The sequence below is a fragment of the Mustela lutreola genome, chromosome 6 (assembly GCF_030435805.1).
Source record: "Mustela lutreola isolate mMusLut2 chromosome 6, mMusLut2.pri, whole genome shotgun sequence".
In the NCBI taxonomy this organism is placed as follows: Eukaryota; Metazoa; Chordata; class Mammalia; order Carnivora; family Mustelidae; genus Mustela; species Mustela lutreola.
Window position 1 is genome coordinate 18,615,191 of NC_081295.1, and position 16,904 is coordinate 18,632,094.

At 41.9% G+C, this 16,904-nt stretch overlaps 1 protein-coding gene across 1 annotated transcript in view; it reads left to right on the forward strand.

Moving 5' to 3' along the window:
* Positions 1 to 16,455, forward strand: part of HS3ST5 (heparan sulfate-glucosamine 3-sulfotransferase 5) — a 104,939-nt gene extending 88,484 nt beyond the window's left edge. The window contains exons 2-3 of the mRNA XM_059176806.1: positions 8,941 to 9,079; positions 12,794 to 16,455. Of these exons, the coding sequence (XP_059032789.1) occupies positions 8,973 to 9,079; positions 12,794 to 13,724 (1,038 nt within the window). The 5' untranslated portion in view covers positions 8,941 to 8,972 and the 3' untranslated portion in view covers positions 13,725 to 16,455. The remainder of the gene's footprint in view (positions 1 to 8,940; positions 9,080 to 12,793) is intronic.
* The last annotated feature ends 449 nt before the right edge of the window (positions 16,456 to 16,904 follow it).

Below are 16,904 nucleotides of genomic sequence, written 5' to 3' on the forward strand. Positions count from 1 at the left end.
CAATGTTGAGCTACCAACATGAATTCACTGAATGTGAAATTAGAGATGCACAGTAGTATCTTCAATGTACAGAGACAGTGGACTTCATCTCAAAGCATAGATAAGAGTAAAATGTAGTATGATAATTGGAAAATAATGGGGTTTTAAATATTTATTGCCTTTGTTTTAATTTATTTAGTAATGAATTCCTATAATGTAACTCTTAATCATGGCATGAACAACTGACTTGCCAAGTACAAACCAGCCCTGGCACTCCAATGGACGGGTCATCCCTGGATGCTATCGATGTTATATTAGGAAGAGATTTTCCAATTCTTTTTTCTTTAAAGAAACTGAGAAAAGTAAAATATGAGACAGGATAAGAAAAGAAATATAAATTATTTTCTGTGCTAACGGTTGTAGATGGAGGTGTTGGAGGTTGTGCGGAGCTGCAGTGGAAAGGGGCATGGAGTCTTTCAAAACCAGGCAAATGACAAGGACACATTAAAGTGTATTAAACTTGGGGTGCCTGGGTGGCTCAGTGGGTTAGAGCCTTTGCCTTTGGCTCAGGTCATGATCTCAGGGTCCTGGGATCGAGCCCTGTATCAGGCTCTCGAAACCCCCCTTCTCTCTCTCTCTCTCTGCTTGCCTCTCTGCCCACTTGTGATCTCCATCTGTCAATTTTTTTTTTTTTTAAGTGCATTAAGCCTGAGGGTAACATGATCAAATTTCTGTCCAGAAAAACCACTCTGGCATCAGTAGGGAGAACAAACTGAGGCAGGAACAAAAGTAATGATGGGGAGACCATTACTCCCATTTAGGAGGCCGTAATACTCTAAGGGAAAGAGAACATGGTTTGAAGCAAGGCCATCACAGATGACAATGCAGAGAAGTAGGTCGATACTAGTAGTATTTTGGAGGTAGAATTTTACTGGCTGGTTGAATGTTAAGGGCCAGATGGAGTCAAGAAGGAACTCCAAGGCTTTCAGGTTGGGCAACCCAGTGGGCAGACGGGGTGCCATTCACTGAGATGGAAAGGGGAAGAACTGAGAAAGGTAGGCTGGGTATGAGGTGATAACGAGAGGTCACTAACAGATTCAACCAAGATCTTATGGAGATCAGACATAAGAATCTGAATCAAGCTGCAATAAAAAGCAATGTTATTTTGATAATCTGCTATAAAATTTATCAAAAGGAAAGTCAGTTGTTAAATTACGGAGAGGACAGGTGAGGTTGCCATGATCTGGTTGGTTTAATGGTGTGGTGAGGAACCTCCATACCTTTTCCACAGTGACTGCCTCAGGCTGCATTCCCACTAGTAAAGCATTAAGGTTCCTTTTCCTTCACATCCTTGCTCACACTTATCATTTCTTATGGTTTTGATTTTAACCATTCTGACAAGTGTGAGATGATATTTCATGGTCCTTTTGATTTGCATTTCCCTGATGATGAGTGATATTGAGCATCTTTTCATGTGTCTGTTGGCCATCTGGAGGTCTTCTTTGGATAAAATGTCTGTTCATGTATTCTTTCCACTTTTTAATTGGATTATTTGGGGGTTTTGGTGTTGACTTGTATAAGGTCTTTATCTATTTGGGATATTAACCCCTTATTGGATATATTATTTGCAAATATCTTCTCCCACTCAGTAGGAAAAGTTGGATTCTTGTTTCATTGATGGTTTCCTTCACTGTATAAAATCTTCATGGAGGTTCCTCAAAAAATTAAAAATAGAAGTACCATATGATCCAATATGGTATTTACCCCCCCAAAAATGAAAAGATATATGCACTCCTATGTTTATTGCAACATTATTTACAATAGCTAAGATATGGAAGCAACTGCAATGTCCATTGGTAGACAGATGAGTAAAGAAGAAGTGGCATATATATACACACACAATGGAAAATTACTCAGCCACAAAATGAATGAATAGTGCCATTTAAAAGGATGTGGATGGAGCTAGAAAGTGTAACATAAAGTGAAAAACATCATTCGGAGAAAGACAAATACCATGTGATTTCACTCGTACGTAGAATTTAAGAAACAAGAGAAACAAAGAGGCAACCAAAAAATTGATTCTTAAATATGCAGAATAAAGTTGTGGTTACCAGAGGGAAGATGGACAGTGGGGGGGAAATGGGTGAAAAAGGTGATTAAGATGACACTTATCATCATGAGCACTGAGAAAGGAACTGTTGAATCACTATATTGTACACCTGAAACGAATATAACACTGTATGTTAACTATACTGGGAATAACTATACAAATAAATAAACATTCTAAAATAGAGAAATAATCAATCAAGGACATTATATTGACACATGACCTCACTTCTCCATCAATCCAAGAAAAAAAAATCTGAAAAGTCTATAAAGAAATTAAAAAAAAAAAAAAAACATCGTAAAGAGCATAGCAACCAAAAACAATAGAAGAAGCCAAAGTAAAAGAAATTGTAGGGTGAATATGAAAACCACTTTGTAAGGTTTTAAAAACATAATTTTCCCATAGGAATAGCACCTTTCATTTTCATCTTCATTATCATCACTTATGAATATTTTCCCTTCGTTTTTCCTGGCTCAAAATATCCAAAAATGTCCCTGTCCCCTGTCACCTGTCCCCTGTCCCCCGCTATGGGGATTCTTTTCCTCTTTTACTTTCTCTCAACTCCCCATCTCCTCCTTCAAGGTTCGGTGTCAGGTAATCTGGGTGGCGCTTAGTGGTTTTGTCGGCTCTCATCAATCAGGAAACAAGTATTTATTAAGAGTCTCCCAGGGGAGCATCCAAAGCTCCACGAGTGGCATTGCCATCAAGGGGCCACATGCTTTGGCATCGGCTCATGGTGAATTTAAATTCTCCTTCTGCAGTTACCAGCCACATGCCTTTGGGTAAATGACCTGCTCACCTCTCTGCTCTTCGGTTTCCATCAGAAAAAATAAAATAGATCATACTAAACGGTCTCATCGTGTAACATGAGATGATAAATGTGAAAGAAAGTAAGCACATATTGCCCAGTAAGTGTAGTTCCTGTCCACTTCATAAGGCTCCTGCTACGTGAGCTAATACTCAACAGACCGTTGTGATTTCCTCGGAATAATTCTGCTACAGGAGTTCAGTCGTTTTTGGTGAACTTCACTGCTACTGTTTCTGTTACTGTTTTTACTGCTACCAGAGGCTTGTGGTAACCATGTCTACAAGCTTTTGAGCAGCACTTGAACCTATCTTTATTATTATTATTTTTGAGTTCCCTTATTTCTTTGTCTCAGCTTGGGAATCACTTCTCTCTTTGCTTAGTGCCGCTTTTAAGAAACAGCCAGATGTCTATACAATGTGTCGTTTCTGGCCACCTACTCTGTTATTTAGATACTCTGTTTTGTTCAGCTAAGATACAGTGTCTATTAAAGCTTTAGTAATCTAGGGAAACTGTAATTGTACTGTTCTTGGCACACCAGATGAAAAACACTGAGAGATTAAAAACTGGAGATGAAGGAGGGCTTAAATGTCGCTGTAGGTCTTTAACCTTTATTTTGTTCATAAAAGGAAATAATAAACTTTTTAAAAACTTTAATTTTATATAAATTGCCTATTACCAGTATGCTTTCTGTGATGAAAGATTATTAAGATACCCATTAAAGCTGGCATAGCTAAAGGAAAGGAACTTGGGGGTTGGAAGAGCAGTTAACTTTCTCCCCAGTTTAGCACTATTTTCGGTAAACCTTGGATGGTGTGACTTCTCTTTGGCTTGTATGCTCTGACCATGACCAACAACTCCCAGCTTTTCAGACCCCGCCCTGCCGGATGCTGAGGCACTTCATGATGGTCTGGGAAACCAAAGAGGCATCTTGCATGTTAGATCAACCAAGCACCTTTGGTCTTCCCCGAGCAGGGTTTATTCAGGGGCTACTAGGATACTGTCCCTTAGTATATGGTCTGAGACTGACTACAAAACAGAATGAGATTTTACTTCCTGTGCCCTAGAGACACTTACTAGAAACTATTGACTTGGACTCTTCATTTCTGAAAAATTCCAAGTGATTTCCGCCTAACACAGTAAATGTTGAGTTTTTGTCTTTGTTTTTGGTAACTCTCTGATTTGCCAAGCTTTGCCATCTCACTTTGAAGAGAGAATATAGTATTAGGATTCTAATAGTTAACAGTAGTTTCCATTGAAAGTTCTTTAAATTGGGGCACCTGGATGGCTCAGTGGGTTAAGCCTCTGCCTTCGGCTCAGGTCACGATCCCAGGGTCCTGGGATCAGGCCCCACATCAGGCTCTCTGCTCAGTGGGGAGCCTGCTTCCCTCTCTCTGCCTGCCTCTCTGCCTACTTGTGATCTCTGTCTGTCAAATAAATAAATAAATAAATCTTTTTTTTTTTTAAGTTCTTTATATTAAAAATGTTTCTATTTTTCACAATCTAATTATATTGTTAGTGGGAATGCATTTATTTTATTCTCTTCCTCTTGAAAATGCTCTGCAAGAACAAATATATCACCCTCCTGGTGATATTTGTCATGCTTCATTTTTGTAAAGTACCCAAATATTCATAAAGTTCTTTATTATTTTTAATTCATAAAGTTCTATCCCACATTGTCTTACTCAAGGCTTATGTCATAATAATCCTGTGAGATAGACATTTCTATCTTTTTTGCACAGATGAGGATACCAAAATTTGGAGAGTTGCCGTTGTAAACCTAAACCAAGATGTTACTTAGGGCCTTTGACTCCCAATTCAGTGGTCTTTGCACCTCACTGCAGACGACTAGTTCACATGAGCCGAGCTCTTCCACGAAAACTGTTGTTCTCCTCAACATCCTCAGCTGACAAGAGGATGCTTTGGAGGGTGCCATGGGCCTGTCATAAGGAGAAGAGGGGATGTAAACAAATGATTGGAGATTCCCCGGTGAGCCTATTTAAGGCATCCAACGGAAGCTAGACTGGCAGTAAAAGCTTACCCCATGGAGCAAATCCTCCACGGTGACAGCTGGACTTACCATAATGGGAGGGTCTGTAGGTGGAGTATTGGTGCTTTTGACAGTGAAAGATCCTCCTGGGTGGCGGAAAAAATAGTCGAGTCATATTCAGTAAGGTTTCATAACCTACTGTTTACCGGATGGCCTGTGCATCGCAGTAGAAGGTTCAATAGCTTGTTGTGATATTTTTGTAAATCTTGGGCTCCTTCCCCCATAGCCTTCATAGCCCCAGTCACTCCCCACCACATGCAGATGTCTCCCCAGTGTTATCCCTAAGCCCAGCGGTCACCTTTCATTTTTGTAATTATCTACACAGTGGACCCAACCCACTCCCACCCACTAATGGACAGCATATTGGGATTTCTCCCCAAGTTGCACATCCACCAGGATCACCCTCTCCAGGAAGTTATTAACAGGATCTGGAGGTCTTGAAGGAGGACATGGAGGAAAGCCATTCTGGGCCCATTCTGGAGGAAACTGATCAGAGTGAAGAGGTGTGAGAAGTAGTTAAGCAGCTGACCGGAAGGCCACAGAGGCAGGTGTTGGGGAGTGACAAGAAGGAAAGAGGCGGACCATCCAAGCTGGGCCCTCAGAGGGAAGTACCTGTGCTTTCAAGAAGAGATTGGACTTGATCCAGCAAATAACCAAAAAACAGATGAGGGACAAAACAACCTGTATGAGAAGAATAATCAGACTATACCAGCCATGGGAAATGCACAAAGCGAGCATCCCCAAATGTTAAGAAACAAGGGAGACATTAAGTTTCTCCCTAAGACAAGACAAGAAGAAATTAAGGAGAAAGACTTTGCTAAACTCCGGTGACTCAAGATGGAAAAAAAAAAAAAAAGTAGAAAATGACTATGACTGAGGTTTGTGTGTCATTCACTCCACTGTAAAAAAAAAAAAAAAAAGGCAAAACATGATGCAAGATTAATCCAGATCCATCCAGTTGGAATCTCTGAAGGTGGTGGCAGGTGTGCTTTTTCTGAAATTTCTGCTCTACCATAGGGACCCCGGAGCCTATGCAGCAAAGCAGAGCGATTCCAGGCTCACCACCCTTCAGTTAGCCTTCTGGTACTTCTGAGCCAGTGAGCATGGCTTAGCCCATTGCTGGGAGATGTCGTGATACCCATGGACGAAAGCAGTCACTCACACTCATCCAGCACCTACAACAGTGGAGGGCTCACTGCAGCTGTGACTGCCCAGACCCCCACCACGGGAATGCAGAGGCGGTTGGAGATGACCACACTGGGCTGTCAGCCCAGAGGCCCTGCCTCCTGGAACTGGGAGGTAGCCCCGGCCTTAGACACGGGGTGACCTGTAGCTAAAGACCTACCAGGATGCCAGTGAGCCGGGGAACGTGCCACAGAGTGTGAAGCAGGAGAGTGTGGGCACTCCGTTCCGGTAGTGGAGGAGGCCAGGTGGCTTCCCCAGCCTTCCTCTGAGGTGCTTCTCTGTATGGGGCTGCTGATCCTCCCTAAGGCCACGGGACAGGCACATTTACCTCTCCTCTTCTCATCTGCCCCATTGGTAGCTGGCCTTCTTCAACTACATAATAGCTCTTTGTTCTCTGACCATGAATACACGTGAAATTCATTCACACTAACAAAAGACAACACACAATCCCTTATGTTAGTATCATAGCCATAAATCTGTGTCCAGTCATGTTCCTGGTAGAAGCCTTGCTTCATTTTCACCGTGGGCCTACAGAGTGGGGAGGTCAGAGCCTGTCCCCACTTTATAGATAGGGAAAGAGAGGCCCTGGGCATCAAAGCAGCCCCACAGATGATCACAGAGCTACTGGAGGAAACCATGACTAGGGGACCTGAGCAGTTTTATTTTGCATTTCAACAGGGATCAGAGCCCCCCTGCTAATGGCCTGTAGCTCCAACTGCCAACTTCAACATTAGACATTAACCTTGAGACACAAAATTGACTCTTTTGGGGCAGCCCTGAGTCACACAGTGCAAGTTACTGCCTTTGCCTTTGCGTGACCTCTGCCAGTTGTGTGATCACGGGCAAGTTAGAGAAAACTGCCTGAGCTTCACTTTACCTGTTCATAAAGTGGAAATAACTTCATTGAGTTTTCTTTTTATCATCATCATCATCATTATTATTATGTTATGCTAGTCACCGACAGTATATCATTGGTTTTTGATGTAGTGTTCCATGATTCGTTGTTTGTATATAACACCCAGTGCTCCATGCAATATGTGCCCTCCTTAATATACTCATAGGGTTTTCTGAGAATTTCCTGAAACACCTCTTTTCCTTCTCTTCCCCATTTTACCTACATACAACACAGGATGTGCTCGGTCAGAACCAACAGGCTCACCCAGTATCGCAAAGACCCTTTCTATCACCACCTCTCTGCCTTGGCTCCTGGCCCTTCCCCCCTCAATTCCTGTGTCCAGTCACCATCTTCCTTAAATTCTCAAACTAGCCAAGACTTCTTCCCCGTTGGTATTTTTGTGCACGCCGGTTCCCCTGCCTGAAACCCGCTGGGCCTCGTCCGCTCTCCTTGCTTCTCATCCTCAGCTGTCAGACAAGGTGTCACTTCTTCAGGAAAGACTGAATCACTTCCTCCTATTATCCTTTCTCATTACTTCCTATAATTTTCCTCTGGTAGTACAACTTGTAAGCATATGGGAATCTGATGCTTACTGGTTTAATATCCGTCTTCTCCACTAGACCACAGACTCCCATGTTGGCCACCATCTATCTCTTTAGCACCCGGTAGAGAATCTAGCACATAAGGCACGTTCCATAAATATTTGTTGACTGTTGGATAAATGCTTCTCTGACCTCCCTCCTTTGGGATTCTTCCTAAACTCTCCTCACCAGATCGTGCACTATATTCCACAGAAAAAGCATTCCCATGGAACTCACCTCCCCAACCATTTCTTTATTTTCTTTCCTCAACAATAATGTATATATTATCATGAATTAGGTTGTGTTCTCTGGTTGTTTTGCGATTTCTGCTCCTATAATTAGTTTTTCAAGGGCTAAAACTCTTTCAGGATCTTTTTTGGAATCCTCCATAAATCTAATAGAATCACTGGAAATGTTCTTGGTGGTCGGTAATCTCCTGATGAGTGGATGAATAGACCAGTCAATCAATCCTAGCATATCCCTTTCCACATAGCAAACATGGAAATACCATTGCAAGAAAATAATTTCTACCCATGGCCCACTGCAGGAGTCCCTCTTCTCAGGTTACTATTTTGAATTTCAATAAGAAACAAACAATCTTATCTTGAAAGGGGGATTGGATTTACTTTGTAATAAGAAAGACTGAGTTGGAAGCTTGCATTTTTTCCCCCAAATTTAATAATAGAACTAGTAAAGCTTTACACTCCTCAGCCAGCCTTACTTCAGGAATAAGAGTACAAAGCTTCCCAGTAAGCTTTTGTCATGATAGAAGAGTGAAACCCATATCACCAAATCTGTGTGAATTCACTGAGAGCCAGCAGGGGGGTTACACAGCAGGGGAATCTAGTTTGTGCATGTTTCCAGAATCAGTCAGTCCAACCCCCGGACTCAGCAGAGGGGACAAAGGGCAACACCAGGTTACTTGGAGCCACTGTCCTATGACATCTGAGGTCCTGATAGTCATCACTGATGACCTCGGAGAGTAAAGAACTAGCTTTTGACCTCACCCCCTTTACAGTTCGAACAAAACAAAAAATCATGGAAGTAAATATATAGCATAATATATGCATTAGTTCACTTTGACAATTGCCCAGCAGGTTCTTTCTAGTTAGTAACTTCCCCCCAGTTTAGCATTTGACCTTATACCAATGGCCCAGAAAAAAGGAAGGCAAGATTGGGTAAATACCTATAACTGAACATTTTCAAGGTCAGAATGGGATCTTTTCTCTATGACACATCACTTAATCGCCTGTGTTCCCCCTCCATGGCTTTGTGACAAACCACAGAGCCTATTAGAGACAATTGTTGATGAGTCCCCCTTCTCTCCCTGTCTCTCAGGCTGCAGAAGTCCTGAAGGTTGATGGAGGGCCATGCTATTCAAACAGCAGGCGTGGCTCAGACAGAAGCTGCTCGTGCTGGGAAGCCTTGCGGTTGGGAGTCTGCTGTATCTAGTCGCCAGAGTTGGGAGCTTGGATAGGTAGGTAATCAACACATTTGTATGCCCGTGTGACTTCAAGTGTCTCTTGATTTAAACTTCCTTAGGACAAAGGGGCGCCTGGGTGGCTCAGTGGGTTAAACTTCCTTAGGACATAATCTTAAATCTATCCATTTGTTTTCTTCTCTCAAAATTCCCAAGAATCAGGCTTTCCTGCAGTATTGATTTTGATTTATTGAGCCTTTAAGAGAAAGGGCTCCAAGTTGCTCAAACCAAGGTGTTCGTCAAGATCCATTTGTATTCTGTGTGCCTTGACATTTGTTTTCAGAGAAGGGATAAAGCCGTGTACAGTAAAAATGTCATTTAGTAGAGCTTAGTGTGGTCCGTGTGCATCTGGTTGTTGACCTCTAGCCATCACAAAATTGTGATGTTGTAGCGATTTATCTTCATTTTGCAGTTTATGAGGGAGCAATTAATGTGCTACTGTGAGAGTTAAGATTGTGTATGAGCCTGGAGAGGAGCTCATCGAGTTTGGAATCCATTGCCTTGGAAAGATGGCTGCAGGCTTGGGGAGTTTTAGCTATGTAAATTAGGTCTGGTTTCCAGGAGCTGAAAGTACCAGATGAGGAGGCTGCCGGGTCAGGGTAATTGCCCAGAGAACAATGGAAAATCCAGGGAAAGGAAATTTACAGAACTAGCACTTGACTGTAAATGAGCAAACCGTTGAGAGATACTAGACTTGCAGAAGTCCAGGCAAATATCAGCTGCCCTCCCACTGAGTACCTCTGGACTGTCTCACATTTGGTGTGATTGGAAGAGACAGAAAAGTTAATTTCTGAAATGCAAAGCTCCCTTCTTTGCTCTTTAAAATGAATTATTGCACTGGAAAGACAGAAGTATGTTCTCTATGAATTCAACTCCCATTTTCCATGAAAATCCAGCCACACTTACAATGAAAATATCTTCCTTACAGTTTTCCTTTTCTAATCTATAGATCTTATCACTAGGTTATTTAACAAATAATATTGCAGTGGTTTTATTTTCCTTCAGCCAGTGTTAGGTTTGACTGGTAAAGTGAATCCGTCTGATGCTTTTCAACTCAAAATTCCTAAGTGAACTTCCCACTCACTGGTTGCTAAGTATGGGAAATAGTATAATCCAGAGCTTGTCACTGACTTTAAGTAGTTCTTTAAAGTGGTACTTGATTATTAGTGAAGAGCCTTGAGGTGGGCACCACTGTCCTATGCCCCTAATGGAACTTTTATGTCAAGTTCGTCCCCCACTCTTCGTTAGCTTCCAGTCATTTCCTTTTTATTGAGTAATTGATTCAATGATCATTAGCACAGTAGTTATTCAGTTGAAGATTCTTTTCATTTTTTTTAAGACTTTATTTATTTGACAGAGATCACAAGTAGACAGAGAGGCAGGCAGAGGGAGAGGGGAAGCAGGCTCCCCACTGAGCAGAGAGCCCAATGTGGGGCTCGATCCCAAAACCCTGAGACCATGACCTGAGCCAAAGGCAGAGGCTTAACCCACTGAGCCACCCAGGTGCCCCGATTCTTTTCATTTTTAACTTGGTGTCTCTTCTCTCTAATGGGATGGGTTTGGGGCTTTCCCAAAACCTCTCATTTGAGAATATGGACAAAATTACATCTGAAATCAGCACACACTTACTTCGCCCTATCCTTCAGTAACTGAAGACCTGCTCTCTAGGTGAGGGGCTGAGCTCTCCCCCTTCCCGTCCTAAGATCCCATGTTTCTTTCCATATCTGAGGCCCATGCTCAGAATCTACTCTTCAGGAAATGGTAATAATGTATTTTCTCCTATGGTGAGTTAGGAAGTCAAAAAGGCAATTGTTCTGCAGGGTTTGAGCTCCCAAAGTGGAAGGTAGAAAGAGGAAGGAAGGAAAGAAGGAACTGCCCTTTCTAGAAGTAGAGAAAGTCTTTCCTGCCCTAATAGGACAGAAGTAGTCTATTTCAGCCTCTCTTGGCCAGAGTTCTGCAAGAGAATTAAGTCCTTAGAGAAAAGGATTTGACTACTTCCTCAATTCTCCCAAGGATGGTACTACCATCATTCTAGATGCATTGTCGAGAGGTCCATCCTTTACATCCAGTGGATGGTGTGGGGAGCTGGGGCTTAATTCTCAACTACCCAAGAAGAGCTAAAAGATGAATTTGTCATATCCCCATGTCACAATTTAAAAAATATTTTTGACTATGTATGTGTTGCTACTTTTATATCTTCCATGTAGAGCTCTAGCATACTTATTAACAAATTTGTAAAAACAAAATTCATGTTAACCTAAAATATCAAATGTGATTCCCATTTTTATACGATTCCATATTTTCATGCTTTTCACAATGAGCATGAATTGTTTCTAAAATCATAAAAAAACAAACACCACAAACAAATAATATATAAAGTACAGTTTTCCATAAGCCTTATGATAGATCGACGTCCAGACAGATGGGCAAACTCCTTTCCCTCAGTTCTGTAGAATGCTGTGGCATGACGAAGTCTTCCTCTTCTCCCTTTAATTATAAACATTACAGAAGATGAGAATGGTAGAGTAGGTCTCTCGGGAAAAGCAAGAGACAGCCTCATTAGCTAGAAGCTTCAGCTGCAGGATTGGCTTAGCAGCGTTTTGACTAATCTTATACCCTTTAGCAAGAAGGCTGAAATGCCTTTTCAGATAAACTTGGGGAAGTTATAATGAATTTCAGCTAGGTTCCAGAGTGTTACCCAAAAGGAAACACCATATACCACCCCTAGACATCGGCCATGCCAAATCAAGCCGTAACTCTAATCTAATATCATTACGATTGTTATCATGCCTTTCTCTCTGAAAAAAGCAGTGGTGGTTGTTCATTATTTTGGGCAACGCTGATGTGGAAATCCTCCCTTCTGGCTCCATCCACTGCATTCCCTCCTTCCTACGCTTGAGTCCCCGATACCCTTGGGCTTGGCAGTGAGGACCCAAGCTTCTGGCTCTGCCAAGGTCTGGTTGATCTCTGGTCAGGCCGGGGAGGTGAGAGACGGCGCTTGGGGATGGCAGTGGGTTTGTTCTCACATTTAGTGGAGTCAAACCATAATCCCGACCCCTTTAGATAGAAAGAGAGAGAGGCAGAAGAAATACAGCATCCACCTAGCTGTCCCCAAGGCCCATGGCAGGAATTCTCATAGAACGAAAAGTTCAGCAAGTCCCAAGATTGGATTTTTGCAGGTTGACGATACAACTAGCCACAGGCTGAGACCAGGACCTCTCTTAGATTAGATCTCAGATTTCTAAGAGCCACATGAGTGCTGCAGAGTTGCAAGGAAGTCATACCCCACGGAACCCAAAAGACGTGGCCTCCTAGCCAGGCTTCACCTTCCCAGCTGGAGAAGCTCCTCTTCTGCCTTTCACGATTCCTAAATGATGTTAACTGGTGAGCTGTTAAAAGTCTATTAGCATGGCTCGTGTCACTTGCCTGTCCTGGACTGCGAACATAAGTACACGCTGTAGTCAATTAAGTACTTGACGGATAAAAATTTTAAGGAGCACTAATAAAAATAATCCCATCAATTATGTGTGCTCCATTTAATACTGGGTTGCTTAAAATAAAATTTCCCAAACATATGTTCATTATGGATGGCAGCAGGCTGGGAACCAGTGGTTTTATTTATGCATTTAAAGTCTTACTCCAACTCGGGAAGCAGAAAAATGACACGTTAGTCACCATGAGCTTCTAAAAGCTTCTGTCTGTTGCTTTCAGGCTACAGCCCATTTGCCCTATCGAAGGCCGATTCGGAGCCCGCAGCCAGGCCGAATTCCCTCTCCGAGCCCTGCAGTTTAAGCGTGGCCTGCTGCACGAGTTCCGGAAGGGCAACGCTTCCAAGGATCAGGTTCGCCTTCATGACCTGGTCCAGCAGCTCCCCAAGGCCATTATCATTGGGGTGAGGAAAGGAGGCACCAGGGCCCTGCTGGAGATGCTGAACCTCCATCCAGCTGTGGTCAAAGCCTCTCAAGAAATCCACTTTTTTGACAACGATGAGAATTACGCCAAGGGCATTGAGTGGTACAGGAAAAAGATGCCTTTTTCCTACCCACAGCAAATCACCATTGAAAAGAGCCCGGCGTATTTTATCACGGAGGAGGTTCCGGAAAGGATCTACAAAATGAACTCATCCATCAAGTTGTTGATCATTGTCAGGGAGCCGACCACAAGAGCTATTTCTGATTACACTCAGGTGCTAGAGGGGAAGGAGAGGAAGAATAAAACGTACTACAAGTTCGAGAAGCTGGCAATAGACCCCAATACCTGCGAAGTGAACACAAAGTACAAGGCCGTGAGAACGAGCATCTACACCAAACACCTGGAACGGTGGTTAAAGTACTTTCCGATTGAGCAATTTCACATCGTCGATGGAGATCGCCTCATCACGGAACCTCTGCCAGAACTTCAGCTCGTGGAGAAGTTCCTAAACCTTCCCCCGAGGATAAGTCAATACAATTTATACTTTAACGCCACCAGAGGGTTTTACTGTTTGCGATTTAACATTATCTTTAATAAGTGCCTGGCGGGCAGCAAGGGGCGCATTCATCCAGAGGTGGACCCCTCTGTCATTACCAAATTGCGCAAATTTTTTCACCCTTTCAATCAAAAATTTTACCAGATCACTGGGAGGACATTGAACTGGCCCTAAAATAGTAAGTCCTATAACACTATGTGTTGTGGCTGGAGACACACAATGTCTCCTCTAGATTAAAATATGCACTTTTCTTAGACACAACTATCCAAGTCGTTTTTTCCATGTATACTTGTACATACACAGTGTGTGACCAAATTTGAGATCAATTCTTTTTCTATTGAAAAGTTACAAAAATTAATTTGCTGTCCGACTAGTTGCATCTTTTAAGCTATTTACAAAAAGAAAAGGTGGTGGTATTGGGGGAAAGTGACTTCAGCTCTTCTCAAAAAGCTTAGTCTTCCTTTGAGTAAGAATTTGTCGCCCGCCATTTTCATAGAGTTAAGCCAAAAGATTATGTGTGAAAACGTACCAATGGCTGTGAAGCTTCGGGAAGTAGAGGACCCACTTATGCATTCTTTTCGAAGGGAAAGCTGGCTCTTTAGTTCAGCTACTGAATCGGTGCCGTGAAAACAGAAAATACTGTTTTCTTATTATTTGAAAGAATGTCATATCTCATAAAATTGACATTGTCCCAAAGTTCCTGTGGTGATTTTGCACTATTGTTTTCTCGTATAGACCATGGTGTCACTTGTAGCATGTCAATCACACTTTGGAAAGTTAAAGTCCTTTTACTTCCATGTTCTATGTCAACAAAGAGAAATGTCATGTACATAATGTATATTGTTGTAAATACTGGTTTCACACTAAGTAATTCTATTTTGTAAACGAATATGGCTATTTAATTTATTGTGAAAATTAAATTTATCGTGGTATTTAAAAATGGAATGGATTAAAATTACTCTATGTGCAACCTTTTTTTTTTTTTTAACTCGTTTTGTTTTACACGCCCCCTGCTGGCTCCCCAAATCGAAGCTGTTCCTGTGCGAATGAGCACACTTGGAAAGATAACGCTTCTCCGCTGGATTTCTGTACCCTTGTGAAAATGTTTTTATGAAGTGAGGTTGAATATATTTAAAAAAAAAAAAACTCAGCCATCTGGAAATCTAGTCATAGAGCCACCTCAAAGAATACTAGCTCTTCTGCTACAACTTTGTAACAATTAATTTACATGCAATTGCTGCTGTGTCAGGAGAGAGACAGAAATATTTGAACATAATCAAGGCATAGAAGAATCACAATTTTATTTGAACCTCTAATCAGAGTCAGACCAGTGGAGAAATTAAATAAAATAAGATTAGGAAACTTGTGTGGCGTCTGTACTGAAAGCTGCTGATGCTTCACAAATGAATACAAACTCTCAGAACTCCCTCTTTGAGATGAAAAAAAAAATATATCAGTCTGCTCAGAAATGATCAAATACATAGTGGTGCTGTTACTAACGTAAACATATGGCTTCTATTCCCATCCAGAGAAATTAATGCTAAATTGGGTGTGTGCTAATATCAGATATTCTGTATCATGCTTAAATATAATTCCGAAAAGCCTGGAAAGAGGTATGTCAACAGCAACCCAAAGACGGATTTTTTCCCAATCATGGCTACTTATCCGGTAGAAGATGTTTGAGTGTTTGAGGGAGTTTTGTTCAACATCACCTTGAGTGTGCCTAGAGAAATCAGCGAATTACAATGGGTTCCCTTTTGATTGTAGTAAGTGTTGATTTTCTCCATGAGTTGTTTCTCCTGTCCAGTGACTTGATGGTGAACTTTTCTAAATAAATAGCCCTTTCCCCCTCTGGTGTCGGTATATATTGCTTCTCAGGCTACAGCCTTAGTGATCATCTTTCCCCGTTTCCATTAGCCATGATGCCATTCTCCCAGCATGGAATAGACGTGACACCAGCACAAGCTGACAGGCCAGCGTCTCCCTTACCATGCAGCGACTCTGGAGAGAGGGTCTCGGGTCTAGGTGCCAATCCCTTCTCCCTCAAGCCATGAATGAAATCAAACATAATGAATGTAGCATTAGATTTCCTTGTGCCTCAACTGTCAGCAAGCTCTGAATACTACACTCGAGGTCGTAATTACATGCCATCATCAATTCTATTGGAACTCTTTCTAGCGCACTGCGTAGCTCGTACCATTATTATAACAGTAACTGTGAAATTATGCCCCACTGGAACACAGGTGTTTCCTAAAGTCAGCCTGAGTATTCCACCAATAAAACTGATAAATGGCAGCCTTTTCCTAAGGCAACGAGAGAAATTTTTCTAAAACAATGAATAGAAATTTATCAGTGATCATCTTTTATGTTCTACATTTTTTCTTAAATTTTGCTGCAGTTTCCAACAATGTGTCTCTCAGAGTTTATTCAAAGATTCTATTTGACTTATACTGACTTTTCTCATTGGTTATTTTTGGCCCAGGAAGCCAACATTTCTTCAACACACTCAGGAAAAAAAGGGTCTGTGATTTCCAATAGTTCTGCTTCCTGAATAAGTTTGAGAATTGCTTTAAACCTTGGAGCCTCCCCACAGGGGCCTAAATCAGAGGGCATGGACTGGAAGGATGTTTTGGAAACAGGTTTCACTGCACTGGAAAAAAAAAAAAAAAAAAAAAAACAGCCACAGTCACTGCTGACTGAGCAACATAGAAGTAAAAATCCTATAACTTAGTAGCTGACTTCCACTGGAGGTTTTAAACCTCCTTGTTTAGAAAAATGTTTCCTGTTGTCACCAAACAGGCAGCAGACCTCTAGAGAAATGCTCAGCTCATTACCTTAGCCCTACCAGGGCTCTCTTGAATAAGTCATTCCTTTTACATCATGAAATCTCTGTGTTCCTCCTGGAGGCTTGGTGGTTAAAAAAAAAAAAAAAAAAAAAAAAAACCTTTAAGCAATGGTGAAGTTTCTGCTGGACCAAAAATGCTGAAATGACACCATTTTGGAAGGCAAGGAATTCTGATTACAAATACACAAACAGGAATGAGAGTCCCAAGGGATCAGAGAGAAAAAGAGACCTACAGACCCAGAGGCACACATCCCCAGTTCCAAGTCTGTCCCCTACTCAACCCAAAATCACCTCCCAGAAGCCCTCCATTGATGAAAACACTCACTTTCCCTACTAACCTCACTGCCATACAGGAAACACCTAAGACATTAGGGTCCTTACTTGTGTATGAGAAAGCAAAGGCGTGTGAACCATCATAATCACATCTGATCTTAGACTTGGCACCTTTCACGTGGCGAGACCAGCAAGAACCCTCACTGATTGCTGCAAGGTTGACAGGGCCTCACGAG